The 21,058-nt window shown below is 37.3% G+C and overlaps 1 protein-coding gene across 7 annotated transcripts in view; it reads left to right on the top strand.

Moving 5' to 3' along the window:
• Positions 1 to 21,058, top strand: part of CNOT4 (CCR4-NOT transcription complex subunit 4) — a 109,451-nt gene that overhangs the window by 50,967 nt on the left and 37,426 nt on the right. For 4 of the 7 annotated variants that reach the window (XM_004594386.3, XM_004594390.3, XM_004594388.4 and 1 more), the window contains exons 4-9: positions 349 to 435; positions 1,301 to 1,402; positions 2,110 to 2,235; positions 6,370 to 6,503; positions 17,840 to 17,897; positions 20,630 to 20,879. In XM_004594386.3, coding sequence (XP_004594443.2) covers positions 349 to 435; positions 1,301 to 1,402; positions 2,110 to 2,235; positions 6,370 to 6,503; positions 17,840 to 17,897; positions 20,630 to 20,879 — 757 coding nt within the window. The remainder of the gene's footprint in view (positions 1 to 348; positions 436 to 1,300; positions 1,403 to 2,109; positions 2,236 to 6,369; positions 6,504 to 17,839; positions 17,898 to 20,629; positions 20,880 to 21,058) is intronic. The other 3 variants (XM_004594387.4, XM_004594391.4, XM_004594389.4) reach the window with 1 other exon arrangement.

The following is a 21,058-nucleotide window of genomic DNA, read 5'->3' on the forward strand; positions in this document are numbered from 1 at the left end:
GAACTGTACTACTACAACAATGTGTAGGAATCCAGCATGGGGGTAGGGCATGGGGAGGGGTTGGGGGAATCCCAGAGCCTATGAAACTGTGTCACAAAATGAAATTAAAGAACAAACAAAAAAAGAAATAGCCTAGGAATAGTTTTTACAGTCTTTTAAAAATTTCTGTGGAATAGCTATCCAGATTAAAATTGCAAAGTGTACATACACGTTAGAACAATTTCTAAAAGTTAGCTATTTTCCTTTCCCAGAAGAGGGCTGTGGTAAGTGATGATGAGCGTCCCCGTTATACTGATAAGGCTGATGAAAATGGGGACAGTTTATACCTTACTTCTTCTTCTTTTGTAGGTTTTAAAACGGCCAGAATATTTTGGGAAGTTTGGTAAAATACACAAAGTGGTCATCAATAATAGCACTTCATATGCAGGCTCACAGGTAACTAATTTAGAGGAAGTTTTGCCTTTCTTTTCCATACTCTGGGCTTGACCTGGGCTGTACAGAAGGAAAACTTGCTGGAGTAGAAAGCTTGAGGGTGAGAGCCTTAAGCAGTGTAGTGACCTCTGGTGGTGGGTTGGGGAACTTTTGGTGCTCATTTCACCCTCTTAGGACTTTCAGTAAGTTGAGAAGAGGGGAGTAATAAAACAAAGGTTTGATGATGGCATAAGAGGACATGGGAGTTGATTCTGCGACTGAACAATCTGATAATTTAGTAAATCTTAGTTCATGTTTTCAGATGTTAAAAAGGAGCATCATATTCACAAAATATTCCTGAATATGATTTTTGAGAAAGCATATTTTGACACGGCATCTAAAAATCTTACTTGTTTTAATTTATTTGAAAAGCAGAAAGATGGAGAGCTATTTTAAAAAATATTTTCTTTTTTTTTTTAAAGATTTATTTATTTTATTACAAAGTCAGATATACAGAGAGGAGGAGAGACAGAGTAAAAAATATTTTCAAAATGTTTTTTAACCTTGATAAATCAGAGATCATTTATTCATAGATAATAATCTACTTTTAAGGGAAAAAAGGGGCAAGGCACAGATGGTGTTTTTTATATATTTTATATATATTTTTATATATTGCAGTCTTTAGAATCAGATAAAGCTCTTTAAGTGTAGTTACTTTTAAATGAGCTAGCACAGTTTTTAATTAAATCTTCTAATTGTCATTATTGTTATTAATAGTAGTAGCAAAAGTCTTTGGCATTCCCAAGACAGAGTGCAGGAATTTTTCTGTTTTCTAGTATTGTTGACTTTGACATTGTAATCATAACTGGGTGGGATGTTTTCACTTCAGGGTCCCAGTGCCAGTGCTTATGTAACTTATATCCGCTCAGAAGATGCTCTCAGAGCCATACAGTGTGTCAACAATGTGGTGGTAGATGGCAGAACACTTAAGGTAACATTTTTTGTCCTTCCCCCGTCCTCCCCCTCACTTTTTTTTTTTTTTGTAAATGAGGGAGATAAGGATAAAGTAGAAAAACAATTAAGTATGGGGAAACTGGCATCTGCGTATGGAATTTGAAGATTTTTAGTTAGAGTACTTCTGTCAACCTGATTTATTCACTGCTGACTTGTGGAGACTCCTATTTTACCAAGTAGGAGCAAACACATTCATTACTTGGGGATAGTCATTTTAAAATCTTTTTCTACATATATCTTACTTTATGAAAAGGAACCATTATTATTGTCTTCAGAGACAGGTAATAGTTCTGGTTTTTCATTCTTACATATCCGAAGTTGGACTCAAATTCTAGTGAAGCTTCTACCAAGGCAATGCTTTTTGAAAGTGGAAAGGCTGTTGGCATAATTAGAAACTTGAGTTTGCTTTTTTATATACTGAGCCTTTTATAACATAGAACTGATTTTTGGCTAGAAAAGAAGATTCTAAAAGTTCTAGAAATCCTAGGCTGCGAACTCTTTCAAATGAGCATCATCCTTAATAACTCCTCCCAGTAATAGTTCAGCCCATGTGGCAGCCGTACTTCTTGTTTTGTCATTTTGGTGTCCCATTTGAGATGAAGTAAAAATAAGAAACTGGAATTCTCACTGTGATATCAGTTTTCATTTTGAATCCTCTTTTCCCCATCCCTCTTCTTCTTGCAGGCATCTCTAGGTACAACAAAATACTGCAGTTATTTCTTGAAGAATATGCAGTGTCCAAAGCCTGACTGCATGTATCTACATGAATTGGGAGATGAGGCGGCCAGCTTCACGAAAGAGGAAATGCAGGTAGTAAAGCCATACGGTTGATCAACTTTGCAGAAAAGGGGGTACATGTTCTTTACATGTTGGAATTATGAAAGCAAATCTAGGTGTTGAATTTTCTAATCAGTACTTGAAGTAGCATTTGCTAAACGAAGTGTTCCATGGATTGTCAGTCCTGCAGGATATTGTTAGAAAAAAAATTGGATTTGTGGTAAAACTAAGTTTAACAATGCCAAGTACTGAAGATAAGCACATTCCTTTGCAATAGTGCTTCTCAGAGTCCTTAAAAGGTTCACACATAGCCAAGCAAGGGATAACTGAGAAGCACAAAGACAACCAGAACGTAATTGACCAAGGGAGACACTTTGGGAAATGCTGCTTTAAGGGAAGTGTCAGCAAAATGAAGGCTAAGTGAAATACTATAAGTATTATTTTTTTCTCCCCAATATCTAGTCTTTACAGAGCATGCTATATAATCATATTCCATCAAATGATGTTGATACACAGTAAAATCATTCTCCAATCCAAGCATCCATTGAGTCAGTATCCTATAAAGGGTGAATTGAAGACTTTATATCCTGTGTACTTTTTTTACATTTCCTCTTCTGTCTCCTTTCAATTTGTAGTATAAACATGTCTTTACAAGTAAAAATGTTGACCATATGGCTTATTAAATGAGGACTGTACCAAAGCACAGTGCTGCTCTTCCCTATTCTAGATGAGGACTTCAGATTGTGGCTGTGGACTTGTACAGGAATACCTCTCTTTTAGAAGGTGGGGGGCATTCACTGCTACCTTTCGTTCTCCAGTTCCCACTAGAGAAAGCCTGGAGAGGCTTGGAGATAGAGACCAGCCTGCTAGAGACGATACAGCATTAGCTGTTTCTGACTTGGAGTTAGTACGGATTAAATTCCATTATAATAAATATATTGGAGGTTCTTGACATTAAAATTTTTATAATTCACAAGTAGTATTAAGGTCTGAGAGTGATGAGTGACTGCCTGATTTCTTATTCAGTAGTTGCTTATGTGTTTTGTTTTTGGATGACACTTGAAAATCTAAAATAAAATCATTTCAAATCTTTAACTAGTGGAGGATATATTTTTTAATTCACATATTACAAATATGATAAAAATTTCTATCAAAGAATTTACCCCCGTTGATCTCATTTAAAGTACTGAACAGTTGTTTAAAAGTATGTGGTCAGTTCATTGGAACTTCTTTGTAATGGGATTTAATCTGTGTTTATGAGCTGCCCCTATAGCATCCGTTGATTTCAGATTGAGCTCTTTGGCTAATGAAAGCCTAATGCCTCCTGAACGTACTGAATGTAGAAAGAATGTTCAGGCTTTTCATGTTTTAAAGTATGAATTTTCTTAATTTAAAATTTGTCTCAACACAATCCCCTCATCTTGAGCACATGAGTTTGAAAGTACTTCAGAAAAGGGTTTTTTGTTAAAAACATTCCTTAGTGTAGATTGGAAATTTGAACAAATTATGACAAAGTCAGAAAATTTAGTAACATAGGGAATATGTACCCGGATGCAGTTAGGTGAGCTCCCAGAACAGGGACCGATGCATTGTGCTGTATCCAGGATGCAGTTGTGCTTAGTTAAATGATGTTGCCCTTCCTTGTCATAGTTGCTTTTGTTTTGATCTGTTTCATTTCAGTTTTGCTGCATCATAGATTTAAACCATAGTTTCAAAATAATTATCCTTGAAGATAAGTAAACATGTCTTTCTAGTTAAAATACACATGTAAATAATAAAAATTGAATTTGTTTCTATTTATGTTGGTGTGTGATTAGCTTCCAATAGTCAAATTTTACGTAAATTCTTCTGTAACATTGTGACATACCTTCTGAAAAACAGCTGTTCAACTTTAGTATGAAAATATGTCAAGATGTTTGGGGAAATGAAATTAAAAGATATTTATCTTGGTGTTAAATATATTTGAAATATGTGCATAATTTTTATAATACATACTTTCCCTAAACTTCTTGTATTTTATTTTCAAGATTTATTGATTTTTTTTGGAAAGACAGATATACAGAGAGGAGGAGAGACAGAGAGGAAGATCTTCCGTCCGATGATTCGCTCCCCAAGTGAGCTGCAACGGCCGGTGTTGTGCCGATCTGAAGCTGGGAACCAGGAACCTTTTCCGGGTCTCCCACACGGGTGCAGGGTCCCAAAGCCTTGGGCCGTCCTCGACTGCTTTCCCAGGCCACAAGCAGGGAGCTGGATGGGAAGTGGGGCCTCTGGGATTAGAACCGCTACCCATAAGTGATCCTGGCGCGTTCAAGGCGAGGACTTTAGCCACTAAGCTACCCCACTGAGTCCTCCATAAGCTTTTCAAAGATCCTTTCCTGTGTATGTATGGGCTTCAGACGTTTTTTTTAGTACTAAAATATGCCCATCTTTTAAATGCCATTTTCTGTGAGTTTTGAAATACTTTTTTTGCATATACTTTTCTAATCTTGGGTATATGGTAGGAGTTGGCAAACTTTTACTGTAAAAAGCCAGTTAATATTTTAGGATTTGGGACTATATGATCATCATTGGAATTTGGGACTTTGTAGCACAGTGGGTCATGTGGCTGCTTGTGATGCCTGCATCTCCTACTGTAGTGCCTGGGCTCTGGTCCCACCTCTGTTTCCAGTCGGGCTTGCTCCTCATGTCCTGGGAGGCAGATGATGGTCTAATTACTTGGGTCCCTACCACCCACAGGAGGTTTGGATGGTTTCAGCCTGGGAAGAGTCCTGTTTGTCTTTGCCCGTCAAATGAGCCAATCATTAAAAGAAATCCTCCATTCTGATGTGCAACCATTGGCACTGTGTAAACAAAATGTGCATGATTATGTTCCAAAAAACTTCATTTGCAAAAGCAGATGAATTCATGTTCAGTTGCTTACCATGGGCCTAGAGTTTAATTTTTATTTTATTCTTCTTTTTGAGATTTATTTACATTTATTGAAAAAGGAAATGGATATACAAAGAGATGTCGAGACACAGAGGGAAAGATCTTCTGTCCACTGATTCACTTCCCAGATGGCCACATTGGCGAGAGCTGAGCTGATCTGAAGCCAGGAGCCAGGTGCTTTTTCTGGGTCTTCCACGTGGCTGCAGGTTCCCAAGGCTTTGGACCGTCCTCGACTGCTTTTCTAAGCCACAAGTAGGGAGTTGGATGGGAAGTAGAACAGCTAGGATGAGACAGGAACTGGCACCCATATGGGATCCTGGCACTTGCAAGTCAAGGATATTAGTTTGCCACTAGGCTGTTGTGCCAGACCCCTAAGTTTTTGTTTTGTTCTTGATAACAGAGGAAAGAATATATGTATTGGTATGTGTATGTATATATATTAGCATCAAGATAATGAATACAGGCCTAGTGCGGTGGCTTAGTGACTAAAGTCCTCGCCTTGAACGCGCTGGGATCCCATATGGGTGCCGGTTCTAATCCCAGCAGCTCCATTTCCCATCCAGTTCCCTATTTGTGGCCTAGGAAAGTAGTCAAGGATGGCCCAAAACCTTGGGACCTAGCACCCACGTGGGAGACGTGGAGGAAGTTCCTGGCTCCTGGCTTTGGATCGGCACAGCACTGGCCGTTGCAGTTACTTGGGGAGTAAATCATCAGACAGAAGATCTTCCTCTCTGTCTCTCCTCCTCTCTGTATATCTGTCTTTCCAATAAAAATAAATAAATCTTAAAAAAATAAGATAGTGAATAATGTGGTACAACTGTGCATTATTGAATGTTAAATCTCAAAATAAGAGGATTGATCAGTTTTGGATGATCTTGAGCAAACTCGATAAAGACCTGTTAAGAAGCCTTACTCATCATTACATCAAAGACTTGAGAATAGGCTTGCAGTTGTCCTGATTGTGAGCTAACAGAAATGTCCTGTCCTTGATATTCTGTTCCTTGCTTTATCTTCAGGAACATTTGTTGTGTATTCCTTATATTCAACAAAATTGTAAGTTTGTTGGCGTAACTTTTGTTGGTTTAGAAATTTTGTGTCATCATCCCATCCCTTTCCCCAATACTATGAAAAACCATTAGGTTTTACGTAGGATATCTTTAATAATTTGAAAGAGAACTCAGTGCTGTTCATGAGCCTTTTTGTAAATTCCACTGCAGTGTTCATTTCCTCTTTCATTAGGCGGGTAAACACCAAGAATATGAACAGAAGCTGCTGCAAGAATTATATAAATTAAATCCTAATTTTCTTCAGCTGTCCACGGGTTCAGTTGATAAGAATAAGAACAAAGTGACACCGCTGCAGAGGTATGATACGTAAGTACTAATATTAGTACAGTCAGACATCTTACCCTTTTGTTTGTTTTTTCATGTTTTTCAAGGATTTCCAAGCAGAATCCTTCCTGATGAAGCAGATCATTTTAATGGAATTATTTTATTATATGAGAAATGACATATCTCAGTTATTGGGTTTCAGTATTGTAGCCTAATATTACCTGCCGAAGTTTCATGCTAGCTTGATAGTTTCACCTTTGCTTCTGTGCAGGCTGCCCTGAGCCCGGAAAATTAAGAGGGTGTTGGGTATTAATAGGCTTTTGTCTCCTACATGAAGTTTAATCCAGATGTAATGAAGAGAATTATTTACTGTAAAAGGGAGAGTTGGAAATATCTGAATCATTGTGTTTTGGAGATACAGATATTCAAATTTGTCTAATCCCAGGAGTCACTAAAGTCATGTCATGTGAAGGAGACAAATGATGTTCTGTCCTCCATGTCCAGCATGGTTCTGGGTAGACTAGCCCGGGTCAGTGTTCAGATACATTTGTTGTCTTTGATACCGACTCATTCTGTTACTGTGATATTAATGTTTTGGATTCTATTTGGTTGTGTCCTGTCCATAAATTGTGTAATTAATAAAAGCGATAGTATTGACATTTTGTCCTATCCTGAACTTTTAAAAAGTTTGATGTTAGTGTATTTGTTCCATTTTTTATTTAAGCAGTTTAATTTCTATGAAATTAATTTCGTAAAGCAAATGATCCATTTAGACATGTTGACTTTTTTGCTGCTTCTTAAAGTTGCATTTGTTTAAGTGACGTTCTATATCTGGGTGTCAAATATTATAGCCCAGTGTGTATTTAGCAAAATAATGTAAGACCATTTTTCAAATGTAGATATTAGTAATTCCATGGATTGTTGATATAGTTCATTTCCTCAAAATCATAATGTTGTGTTTAAAATTTTGAAAGTCTGTGTATTACCTTTGATAGTGAAGCTTATTTATGAAAAATTAAATACTTCTAATGTGTACACACATATGTACTTATGTATATGTGTATGTAAATATATTTATGTAGCATAGGCTACAAAAACAAAGCTTCTGTATAGTAAGGTATTTAAAATTTGTTCATATCAAAGCTAAAAATAAAAGTTAAGTCCAAACAGAAATCTTGTTGGATTGACAAGCTTTTATGTTTTCTTTGATTTGTTGTGCCTTGCTTTTATTAGCCCTGTGTGCTTACCTTATTCTGAACCATAGGCTGTTTCAGTTCAGTGGCTACTAGTTCTGTAGTGATTGGTAGAAAAATCAGATTGTTATAGTAAACACTCATTTCAGATGCATTCACCATTTATGTCCATGATTTTTATTGTTAAAAAAGTATCACTCTAATTGAAGTCTTATTTGGGATTTTAAACCCCAGAGATTTCAGAGCACAATTTTTACATTTAGATTATTTCTTTTGAAATAGCATGTTATTTTCTGAATATGAAAGTAACATTTTTTTAATTGAAGGAAATGTGAAATATTTATGGAAGCATGCTAAAGAAAGTAAATATTGTATGTGATCTCAGTTATCAGATTTTTACTGAAAGTGATTTGTGAATTTTTCTTGCTGTGTGTATTTTCTTATGATCATTTGCTTGTGAACATGTGCATAGCATTATACAAAAAATATGTTGGTTTGTTACATGTGAATGTGTAATACACATTATATACATTTTTATTGCTATTTATGTGATGTCATAAAAACATACATTTTTATAGCTACGTAGTTACATATGCATATTTCAGATTTATCAAGCTAGTCTCAGTTATTTCTTATGTGGTGTGTCTTTTTTTCCTAGAAGTATTGGTTATAGCTTTGATTGTGTCCTGAGCTAGAACTGCTGAACCAAAAAGTGTAGAGTACCTATTTCTTTTACCTCCTGCAGATTTGCAATTTGGTTAAAAAGAACTGTTTTAATTTCATCTTCATTTTAATTTATTGATAAAGTGAACTTTTAAAATGCATTATGAATTTATATATGTTTCCCATGTTTGTTTTATATGTTTAGGTGTTCTATATGAGACCTGACTTTCCCCAATTAGTTGATCAATTATTTGTGTTTCAAAATACATTGAATTTATAAACCAGTTTTGGAAGAATTCTACAATATTGAGTCCTCCCAACTATTAGCATGGTACATATCTCTTTATTTAAGTCTTTTCCTCAGGAAAGAATTTTTTGTCTTTTTCCTGTTGAATTGGATTGGTCACTAACTCTTTCTGGTTGAGAATCCTAAGGCTGAAAATGAAAAAAACAGCATAAGACAAGTGGCAATAGTAGAACTTCATGTCTCATGCTTTACTCTTAAGAGAATATCTCTGAATTTTTATCCAGTATTAAATTTGATTTTGATAATTTATTTGAGATAAGTGTCATTAAGCAGAATATGAAATTACTTTATTGTTCCTAATTGAGCTTTTCCTTGAGAGTAGAAGTGAATATTAGATTTTATCAGACTTATAACTTTTTGATATTAACACATTTTTGGCTTTTCTTTATTTTGTAATCAGTTAATAGATTTACTAATATTTCATTGATTTTGCCCTTCATTATGTAGTCAGATACTCCACAGGGCACATTTTCTTGGTGACAAAAAAATGTCACTGAAGTCATAAGTTATAGGGGAGAAATTAACTTTGCTTAAAATCAGTGCTGCTATGCCATCTGGAGCTATAGTAAATCTTGACTTAAGTATCCATGCTTTGCACAAGCACATGACACCTGAAGGTGTGTTCTTGGGCTGGGGTGGGGGTGAGTGGGTGGAGGAGCGGAGCAGCAGGGAGGTTAATGCAGAATTTATAAAGTGCCAGTTAAATGGCCCATGTCACAGAGTGGCTTTTCTGTTTGTTTTCTCTTTGTAAGTTCTGATAGCCTTCATTTTTTTTTTTTTTTAATGCCAGTTCCTGCAAGAGAGTAAGCCTTTTGCTAACTGCCACACTGAGTCTGCCCTCGTCTCAACTTGGTCTCAGCTTCCACATTGCAACTCTCCAGAAAATAAACGTAGAGAATCATTAGATGACAGGAAAGAATTTCTGGAGAAGGTTCTGCTCACAGAAGAGATTAGCTAAGTTAACATGATGAGCACCTCAATTCTTTGGTCTTAACCGAAGACGAGTATTTTTGGATAAGACTTACGATCTTATCCAAGGGTGAAATAGTTTTATTCCTCAAGTTAAGATGCACAATAATTTTTTTAGGGGAAAAAAGAGATCGAAAGTAAACTTTCACTTTCCTATTCCTTGGCATTCCAAGTATTGAGTAGCAGTTCTCTTTTTCTCTGTTTCAAATTAAGCCAGAGTACATATCTCAAGACTGGAATAGCTGCTGGTCTACCCAGAGCCATGATGTACGGTTCCTTGTTACACGGATATTATTAAGTGGAATTTTCTATAGTAATCTCTTACTCCTGTCTTGTTGACTGAGCAAAAATATCTGAAAAGGAATTTGTTCACTCCTTCCATTGTTATGAATATGAGTTTTATATGAGTTTTATATGAGTTTTTCTGTATGAAGAAGTTACTTTGAATTGATGCATAAGGTGATGCGAGTAGGAAGAAGCCATTGTATTAGTGATGCTTAAGTATGGTTTTTTATGTTTTAGTCTTTGAAAGTCTTCCATTGGATTGAGAAATTCTGGGGACCAGTTGAATACTGTGAATGGAATAGTAGCTGGGTAGGCTGCTCTACCTACTACTGGAGATATAGTCTTTTTTTTTTTTTTTAATTAAGACTTACTTGTTTTTATTGGAAAAGCAGATCAGTTTTGAGACAGACAGATCTTCCATCTGCTGGTTCACTCCCCAAATGGCCACAATGGCTGAAGCTGAGCTGAGCTGAGCTGAGCTGAAGCAAAAGCTAGGAGTCTCTTCTGAGTCTCCAACATGGGTGCAGGGTCCCAAGGCTTTGAGCCGTCCTTCACTGCTTTCCCAGGCCACAAGCAAGATGTTGGATGGGAAGTGGAACAGCTGGGTACACAAATTGGTGCCCCTGTGGAAGCAGGCTGTTGTAAGGTGAAGAAGTGATGGGTTAGCCATTGAGCCCTTGTCAATACCTGATTGAGTTAGCAGAATGGAAATGGTCATTGCCTGAATCATGCTCTACTCTGATCTTGTTTGGTAAGCCTTGAAATTTAGGAAGATATGGCCCAGTGATGCGTAGTAAAGAGTCTCTAACAGAGCTTATTAAATCGTCAGTAAGCCTGAGGGTATCTACAAACTTTGAACTTTTCTATGAAATTTTGCATGAGCACACATTTTTTTGTGAAGTTCCATGACCTAAAAATAATTCCTGATTGGGCTCCCGGCATGGTAGCCTAGTGACTAAAGTCCTTGCCTTGAACATGCCGGGATCCCATATAGGTACTGGTTCTAATCCCAGAGGCTCTGCTTCCCATCCAGTTCCCTATTTGTGGCCTGGGAAAGCAGTCGAGGATGGCTCAAACCCATGGGATCCTGCACCCACATGGGAGACCTGGAAGAGGCCCCAAGCTTCTGGCTTTGGATCGGCTCAGCTCCAGCTGTTGTGGTCACTTGAGAGGTGAATCATTAGACAGAGATCTTCCTCTTTGTCTCTCCTCCTCTATGTATATCTGCCTTTCAATCAAAAAAAGTCTTTAATAAAATAATTTCTAATAATTTATGTAGAAGGTGCTAGTCTATTAATACCATTAGATAGGTCAAAAGTGAATTTAGAAGTGGTGTTAAGTATGAGCATGTGTCATATGAGGTGACCTATATTTTATAAAATAGATCTCCAGAGAACTGTTCCCTCTTTTTTTGTAAACAAACAATTGGCAGATTCCTGATTTTATTTGTTTATTTATTTGCTTGCTTATTTGGCATGTTTTCAGGACTATTTAACCTAATAAACTGGGTGGGTAAGTTAAATAAGATTTGATGTTTGAATTGAAAACAGTGATTTTTTTTTAAATTTTTCCTTGGAATCTTTCCTTATTTCTCTTAGATTTTCTTCTGCTATGCAAGTGCTTATATTTAAACTTCACTGCACTAATGCTTAAACAGCAGGAAACCTATTAAATGAGCTGAAATATCTTGGCCCACCTAAATACAGATGACAAAGTTAGAATGGTTGATTTGAAATGTCAGTTGCAGTCGGTTGCTGGGATGGCATGAGTGTGACGAGGGGGGACAGCTGTAGATGTATATGACCTTACTACTTTGAACTAATGCTACATCAGATAAGGAGCTGAGTATCTTAAACTTTAACTTAAATATATTGTATGTTTTTCATTTTAAAACATTTTTGAATAGTTTTATTTTTTCTGATACAGTTCCATAGTCACAGGGATCCCCTCCAGCCTTTCATCCCCAATCACTCTCCTTCCCCCACTTTGTTACAGTAGTGTAGTCCTTCAGCAATAGTCACAATCCAGCATTCTGCCAAGTATATCATTGCATTGTGGATAATGGAAGACAATGGTAGAAAGTCTAATATCCTATTGAAAAGATACATTTAACAGTCTTATTAAAGAATAAATTTATTGGGGCCAGTGCTTTGGCTCAACTGGCTAATCTTCTGCCTGACAGCACAGGACTTCCATAAGGGCACCAGTTCGTGTTCCAACTGTCCTACTTCCCATACAACTTCCTGCTTGTGGCCTGAGAAGGTAATGGAGGATAGTGCGAGTCCTGACTTGTGCCCATGTGGCAGACTTGGAGGAAGTCTCCTGGCTTCGGATCCCCTTAGCTTCAGCTGTTTTGGCCACTTAGCAAATAAACCATTGGATGGAGGATCTTTCTCTCTGTCTTTCCAACTGTGTAAATCTGTTTTTAAAAATTGCCATATTCTGTGATATTAAGGATATTGGGTATGTATCATTCAGCTTTAATATTAAAACATTATTTCTTTGTACTTACTGTTAGTTAATCAAACATTTATTTTTATTCATGTTAACTCAGTCTTGGCGTTATGAGAAAATTTCGATTAAAATCCTATTTGCCCAACTGCAATCCCTCCAGGTTTAGTGGGCAACTTTTTTTTTCTTGCTATGTTAGTAACAGTTTAACATGTGGTCATACTGAATAGCAAATTGAAACTTCAAATTTTAATATTTGGCAAGTAGTACCTATTGATAATTATATCTTTTGTGGTAGCAGATGTTTAAATATTTGTATGTATGTATATATCAGTTGTTTTGGACACTGAGGAATATAAAAAATAAAATGATTTTTCTAATTGAGAAAAGGAACCTGTGTAATTTGGAAATGTTCATTATATTGACACCTGCCCTGAATGCGAATTCTATCATGTTCAAAAGTATAAGAAAATAAATAGTCATGCTTTTCAGTATTATTTTTCTTAAATAACCTTCAGTCCTCACAAATTCATTTGATCCTCTGCTTTATTTTTTTGTTTGTTTTGAAAAAAAAAATCAGCCATGAAACTGTTTTCAGTAAATTGGCTGCCATCACCTTTATCGATGTAAAAGAAAGTACGGTTCAAGCGTTGTCTCTGCAGCAAGAGTGCAGAGCTTGACCAGGCACCTCCAGATCAAACTGAGGCCCAGTTTGCACGTGGTTTGGAACTTTATTTTTTCCATCTGTAAAACAAATAATCTATATTTTGTTTTATTTTGTTTTTAAAAAAGATTTATTTATTTTTATTGGAAAGACAGATACGCAGAGAGGAGGAGAGACAGTGGGGAAGATCCCTCTGTTGATTCACTCCCCAGACAGCTGCAACGGCCGGTGCTGCACCGATCCAAAGCCAGGAACCAGGAGCTTCTTTCATGTCTCCCATGCGGGTGCAGGGTCCCAAGGCCTTGGGCCGTCCTCGACTGCTCTCCCAGGCCACAAGCAGGGAGCTGGATGCGAAGTGGGGCTGCCGGGTTTAGAATCGAAACCCATATGGCGTCCCAGTGCATGCGAGGCTAGGACTTTAGCCACTAGGCCACCACACCAGGCCCTAGATTTCATTTTAATTATTCATTCTAATTCCTGCATTCTGTTAATTTGAGACTTTGAGGAAACTTAATGCTTTTAATTGTCTGTTTCTCTTTACTTCTGTTGCAGTTACAATCAGCAAGTATTTCTGTTCAGACTAACAGGCTAAATGCCTAGGGATGGAGCTTGTATGTGTATACTTTATGTTTTGAATAAATAGAAAAATAAACACACACACACATATACACACACATTTTTATTTGTTGTACAGCTCCATAGTAGCTGATTCCAGCTGTTTAGCTTGAAAGATATATATATTCCTATGAACTCTGTCATTAGCACCTTCAGCTTAAGAACAGTTTGGGACTAACAACATCTATTGCCCTCTGAAAATAAAATCTTATTATAGTTTGCTATGTAAACCTACTTCCTAGCACTTCTAAGTTCCACTGGAATCTAGTGCTGTCCGCTCAGCTGTGTGGTGTTCATGGATTTCCGTGTCTTGAGTGCTGTTTCTTTCAGCAGGATGACTGTTGTCATTTTTGGAACTGTTGTTGTACATGGTCTGTTAGCCTTTTCAGAAATAGTTGGTTATCTGTTTTTGCCCATCTTGTTCTTTAATTTCATTCAGTTTCTATTTTCTGTAAAGTTTGCTTTCTTTTTAGCATGAAAATAGGTGGATAAGTTTGAGACAAATTTGCTAATATGATTACAGTTTAAACAGACACAGAGGTTAATCAGAGAGTTCTACATTTGATAGCAGTGGAATTGTGAGAACTTTTTCTTTGTTAGTAGTAGTTCTTAGATAGCTCTTTTCCATATTATCATTAAAGATCCAGAGAGTTCACATTGTATTGGCATTTGTAAATACATGTTTTCTTTCTCTTGATGTCAGGTGTGTATTTGCAGGAAATTTACCATGTTTCTTTTCTACTTTTCCACCAATAGTCCATTTATGTCAAACTTAAGTGCAATTGACATTGTAAAGCCCACATGAAAAATAAAGGATATCTTTGTTAAGCTTTTTATTTATTACTTCAATTTATTTATTACATAAATTGGGAATAAATATAAAAACAGAATATAGACCTAGTGGTATATCGAGGTTTTTTTTCCCACCAACTCTTATTTTGGATTAATAACTGCAATTAAAACATTTTTTAAAAAGACTTATGCATTTTACTTGGAAGTCATAATTACAGAGAGAGGGAAATGAAGAGAGGGAGATGTTCCATTCACTGATCCATCCCAAATGGCTGCAGCAGCTGGAGCTGGAAATCAGGAACTTCTGCTAGGTTTCCCACATGAGTGCAGTGGCCCGAGGTCATGGGCCATCCTCTGCTGCTTTCCCAGGCCATAAGCCAGAGAACTGGATCAGAAGTGGAGTAGCCGGGATTTGAACTGGTACCTGTATGGGATACTGGCACTGCAGGTGGGAAATTAGCTGCCACACTGTTGCTTACCCTCCACTTTTTTTTTCAGTTGTTTTATTTTGAATGTTTATGATTTATCTCAAGATTCACAGAGTTACAGAGAGTTGGAGAGGTGGTGAGGTCTCACTCTCCAAATGGCTGTCATGGTCAGCACTGAGCCAATCTGAAACTGTGAGCCAGTAGCTTCCTTCTGATCTCCCATTTGCATGCAAGGACCCAAGGCCTTGGGACATTCTCGGCTGCTTTCTCATGCTATTAACAGAAAACTGGATTGGAGAGCATCTGGGGCTTGAACTGGCGCCTATATGGGATGACAGCACCTCCGGCAGAAAATTAGCTTATTAGGCTAGCACACTTATTCTCTTCTAGAAATTTAATATCTGCATCTAGAAATTTAAAAAAAAGATTTTTTTTTTTTTTTTATTGGAAAGGCAGATTGATATAATGAAGGAGAAACAGAAAGATCTTCCATCTGCTGGTTCTCTCCCCAAATGACTGGAAATCTGAAGCTGAGCCGATCTTAATCCAGGAGCCAAAGCTTCTTCCCACAGAGGTGCAGGGTCCCAAGACATTGGGCCAGCCTCTGCCTTTGCAGGCCATAAGCTGGGAGCCGAGTGGAGCAGCTGGGATGCCAGGGACTCATGTGGAAGATTAGCATGCAATGCCACTGTGCCAAGACCACCTCACCCCTGCTTTTACTCTGAAACCCCAACCCCTAATGTAGAAATTTTTAAGCAAATTTGTTAGAAACCTTACCAGATACATGTAAGTTGTTAAGAATCAGTGGTATGAATCCAGTTGGGAAGAATAAGAAGATAAGTATTCTGATTAGTTACAGTGCAGAAGCATCTGCAAAATTCATTGTTTATACCATAATATTTTAAAATATTTCCAGGAGAATATTAATATTGCAGGACTGACTTCAAATTGAAAATTATTATTGAGTGCTCTTTAATAGTGGTGGGGCCAAGGTGGCAGATTGTGGCAGCCTAGTGGCTAAAGTCCTCACCTTGCATATGCAGGCTTCCATATGGGTGCTGGCGTATGTTCTGGCTGCTCCACTTCCCATCCAGCTCCCTGCTTGAGGCCTGGGAAAGCAGTCGAGGACAGCCCCAAACCATGTGGGAGACCTGGAAGAAGCTTCTGGCTTTGGGTCAGCTTGGCTCCAAGACTTTGTAACCACTTAGGGGGTGAACCAGCCGACAGAAGGGTCTGTCTCTCTGTCTCTCCTTCTCGCTGTAAAGCTGGCTTTCCAATGAAAATAAATAAATCTTAAAAAAAAAAAAAAAACCAGTAAGAGTAGTGGTGGCTGAGAAGGTGAACCAAGACCCAGGCATTAAACATTTTAATTTTGTGGTATCTTGCTTTCATTCTTTTGTTTTTGTTACTGCCTTTCCCAGCAGTTTCAATCTCTAGTTCTTTTATATCCTTACCTGACATCACGTCTGTAAGTCAATTGTTAATGAATTGGCTCTTTCCCATCTCTGTGACCTTTGACTCTTCGTATCTTTAATGCTATCCTGTCATTTTTTCTGTTCCTGACTACAATATGTAGACTGTTAAATCCAAACTGCCCATGGAATCTTTCCCTAATTATCCACACCTTCACACCTAGTTTCACCTTCTCCTAAAGACTTAAGACACTGATTGGAGTAATTCTTTTCAGGTGACACTGGCGGATGAACATCCCGTATTCCTCCAAATAGCTCTAAATTTAATGGGCTCAGAGTTGTATCCTCACATCGTTTCATTACCCACATAACCTGAAGTTCATTGATGTATTATTACTTTGTGCATAATAAGATGTTTTTAAGTAAATTTCAAATCACTGTTAAGTGCATCTGCCAGTGTCTCAGCCTAGCACGCAGCCTGGGGTTCAGGTTTGGGCACTCTCCCTTATCAAACTTAGTGCAGTTAACTGTAGCAATGAGGTACCTTTTTGAAAGTTGAATTTATATGTACAATTCAAGGGAATTGAATATTTTTGAGACATTGGGAATCTTAATATTGTGTATCAAGCTGTATCAGAATAAAACATTTAGGTAACAATACTTTTGTTCATTATAAAACTTTTGTCTTTAAGTCAGATGTTAAAATTTGAAGTTAGCCTTTTTTCTTATTTTACCTTGGGAGTACACTTTATATGAAAATAAATTGTTAATGTTTATAAGTTAATAGTTTACAAAAAGCTGTTTATGTAACTTGTAGATGTGAGCATGCATATGTATGGCTCCTCTAGGGCACAGAAATATTAAAATAAATTTCTTGCTCTTAAAACCTGGTTGAAAACATTTCAGTGACTTTTATGTCTTTCTGCCAAACATCTGAAAAATGGTTCAGCACTCTTTCAAAAATCAAAAAGGGGAGTGTGTTTATTGCATGTTCAATGCTTGGTGGTAGATTAGATTATCCACCTGTTGGAGTATTACCTGTTTTAAGATGTACCTTTGTTTTCCTGAACTATTATTTCATATTATTTTTGGAGAATATAATTAGAATGTGCTGGAGTAGGCATTTAGGTTATGGGTTGATGCCTGCAGTCCACATTTTGGAGTGACTGGCTTTGATTCCCAGCTCTGACTTCTGACTCCAGCTTTCTGCCGTTGCCAGCCCTGGGAATCAGCAATGAGTGCTAAAGCAGTTGGGCTGCTGGCACGCGTGTGGTAGAGCAGGATGCGTTCCCTTGCTTTCTGCTCGGGCTTTGGCCCTGACCTTGTAGCCCCAGTGTTTTGGGCATATGAGTAAGCCAACCAAGGGTACTTTTCCCTCTTTTTCTGTCTGCCTTTCAAATAGTCATCAAGGGCAGAGATCTCCTGTATGTTCTTCCTGTGTTATATCACAGCACCATAGCGCTTCATTGAACATTTGTTAAGATGGTAAAATTTGAATTTTTCTGACTTTCAAAAATAGTTTGTTTTTTTTTGTGGGAGAATGCCTTTACTGTGATTTTATTGGATTTGTTTTTTGTTTTTGTTTTTGCTTTTTTACAGCCCCATTGACAAACCTTCAGATTCTCTCAGTATAGGGAATGGTGAAAATTCCCAGCAGGTAAGAATTGAAGAAGGTATTGTTTTATTTCTCTACCATAGTTCCCAAATAAGATCTAAGTGATTTTTCTACAAATATTTTAAATACTGACAAAATTTAGAAGCACTTTTGGTGGACATCTTGATGAATGTGTTTTAGTTTTTCCCATCTCAGAATACATTTGAGCATCCTTTAGCCCTTTTTTTAAAAAACAATTACAACCGGGCCCGGCGGCGTGGCCTAGCGGCTAAAGTCCTCGCCTTGGAAGCCCCGGGATCCCATATGGGCGCCGGTTCTAATCCCGGCAGCTCCACTTCCCATCCAGCTCCCTGCTTGTGGCCTGGGAAAGCAGTCGAGGACAGCCCAAAGCTTTGGGACCCTGCACCCGCGTGGGAGACCTGGAAGAGGTTCCAGGTTCCCGGCTTCGGATCGGCACAACACCGGCCGTTGCAGCTCACTTGGGGAGTGAAACATCGGATGGAAGATCTCCCTCTCTGTCTCTCCTCCTCTCTGTATATCCGGCTTTCCAATAATAATAAAATCTTTAAAAAAAAAAATAATTACAACCATACATTGTTATACTGAATGTAAGTTTGCTGATGTTACTAGTCTTCTTACCCCTACAGCAAATGGTCCCAGTCCAGCATTCCTTCTGAATTCATGCCTTTAAGACTTACTTCTATACCACATACTCCTTTTATCCCTTTGCAACTTTAATTTTCTCTCTGAGTCAGTGTTCTTACCCCTAGCAGCTTTCCTGCTTTCTTGTCAATGGCTGACAGCTTTAAGATAAACTACTCAAAGTTGTTTATTTCACCTCCAAAAATGAGATAGGTACTGATCGTCAGAACATGGTTTCTGTCTTTTTGTCTTTGCTCAAGGAATTTTTTTTCTGCTAGTTTTCTTAAAATGTTTAAAATGTTTATGTATATCTCTTGCCTAGGTATAATACAGTTCTAACATTTTCCGTAAGGAATGGCTAGTTTCCCACAGTAAATGTTAAAAATTTAGGCTACCAACACAGTGCTTTGCTAAGCTTTTAACTCACTAATTATGTAAAAGAATTTCAAAATGTGTAGCTCCCCTTATGTATTTTAGAAAACATTACAATTTTATCATGAAGTCAGAAGTCATTGCTAAGAATGTAATTTCCAGCATATGTATTGTGAGTTTTTCACCAGTAGTGTTACATCACTCTGAAATAAATCTCTGAGAAAGTTAATGTTTTGGTAACCCAACAGAATCTTCATCAGATGTTTTTTAAAACCAGAAATGTTACTTTATTTATTTTTCCTTCTTGAGCTTTTCTATTTCTCTTACCATTATGTTGGTATTTGAAAAACCTGTGTATATTAAAAAATAGGAACTTTTAAAAAGATGTTATTTATTTTTATTGGAAAGGCAGTTCTATGGAAAGAAGGAGAGACACAGAGAAAGATCCTCGGTCCACTGGTTTATTCTCCATGTGGCCACAGTGGCCGCAGCTGAGCCAATCTGAAGCCAGGAGCCAGGAGCTTCTCCCACATGGGTTGCAGCGTCCCAAGGCTTTGGGCCACCCTTTATTGTATTTCCAGGCTACAAGCAGGGAACTGGAAGGGAAGTGGAGTATCGGGGATATTAACTGGTGCCTACATGGGACCCTGGCATATGCAAGGCAAGGATTTAGCCACTAGGCCATTGCGCTGGGCCCAAAATAGGAATATTTTAACATTGAAATACAAATATTTTTGTTGTCATTTGGTTTTAAGTTATATATTTTTTTAACTTCTGTTAGTATTTTGGAGTTTGACTAAAAGAGTATGCATAAGTATACATACAGATTTAGACACAAGTTGAGCATTAAACAGATGTTAAATTATAATGGAAATTTACCTCTTAATAAGATGAATAGAGCCATTTTAAAATTAGTTTTCACATGTTCCTGGATAAATATTACCTATTGGTACAGTGAGGCAAGTTTCATTGGCAATTATTTTTTTCCTATTAAAATTAAGCTATTTTAATATTCGAATTATTTAAATATTGGTAAATTCTATTCAGGACTGTTAGAAGTAAATTCAGTACTTTGTCTTTCTTGGAATAATAAGGGTGGGGTGTTGCGGAAGAGAACTGGGTATCAAGAGTTTTGCAAGTGACCTCCCCAGGCAGGGGCACTCATCCCGGCTTGTTTTGAATGACAGCCCTGTACCCTTGGTTTCATTAGCAATTATTTTTTAAGATGTAAGTGCTAACGTCCTTTTCTCATTTATAAGCAGCTGGAAGAAGGAGTAGTATTATAGCAACATCACTCAATGTTTGGATGTTATCTGAATTACATCCGGATCATAAAGACCCATAAGATTACATTTTAATGTTCATGGTTATTGAAAACTAAAGGAAAATTGGAATTGGCTAGTTTGCAAAAGGATTTAGTACTTTCTGTCCGCAATCTTGATTATTTCTAATAATTTAAGCTCTTGAAGGTTGTTACTCTTTAGCAAAATGCTGCAGTAAACTCTCAAAGACTGAGAAATATTCTTTGTAAATTGAGAGACTCGATAAGGTAAGTGAAAGGGGACTAGTGTTTTCAGACAGATCAGTTTTTGAGAAGAACACATATGCAAGTTAGGTGTTGACCTAACTTCATGTGTTCATGAGAAAGTTGTCAAGTGCTGTGAAGATGACTTTTCTAGAATATTAATTATAGATCTTGATTATAGGCTATTAAAATGTATACATTTATGCTGATTCCTTTCTTTTCCTTTTTTATTTAGATATCTAACAGTGACACACCTTCACCACCACCTGGTTTATCCAAATCTAATCCAGTCATCCCCATCAGCTCATCAAATCACAGTGCACGTTCCCCTTTTGAAGGGGCAGTAACAGAGTCACAGTCATTATTTTCAGACAATTTTCGCCATCCCAACCCTATTCCAAGTGGGCTTCCTCCTTTTCCCAGCTCCCCACAGACATCCAGTGACTGGCCTACAGCACCAGAACCACAGAGTCTCTTCACATCAGGTACACAGCTGTAGCATTAGCTGCTAGTAACTAGGTCAAACTCATTGGTTTGGATGTATTTTCATGCTTTATCTACTCCCTTTTGTGAAACATTAGCATCTTAATTGTATGAATTTAGAAAGCTGTACAAATTTTTGCATAACCTTGAAACTGCTGTTAAAAGTTTTTCCTATACGGTT

This window comes from Ochotona princeps, chromosome 25, assembly GCF_030435755.1.
Source record: "Ochotona princeps isolate mOchPri1 chromosome 25, mOchPri1.hap1, whole genome shotgun sequence".
NCBI classification, from domain to species: domain Eukaryota; kingdom Metazoa; phylum Chordata; class Mammalia; order Lagomorpha; family Ochotonidae; genus Ochotona; species Ochotona princeps.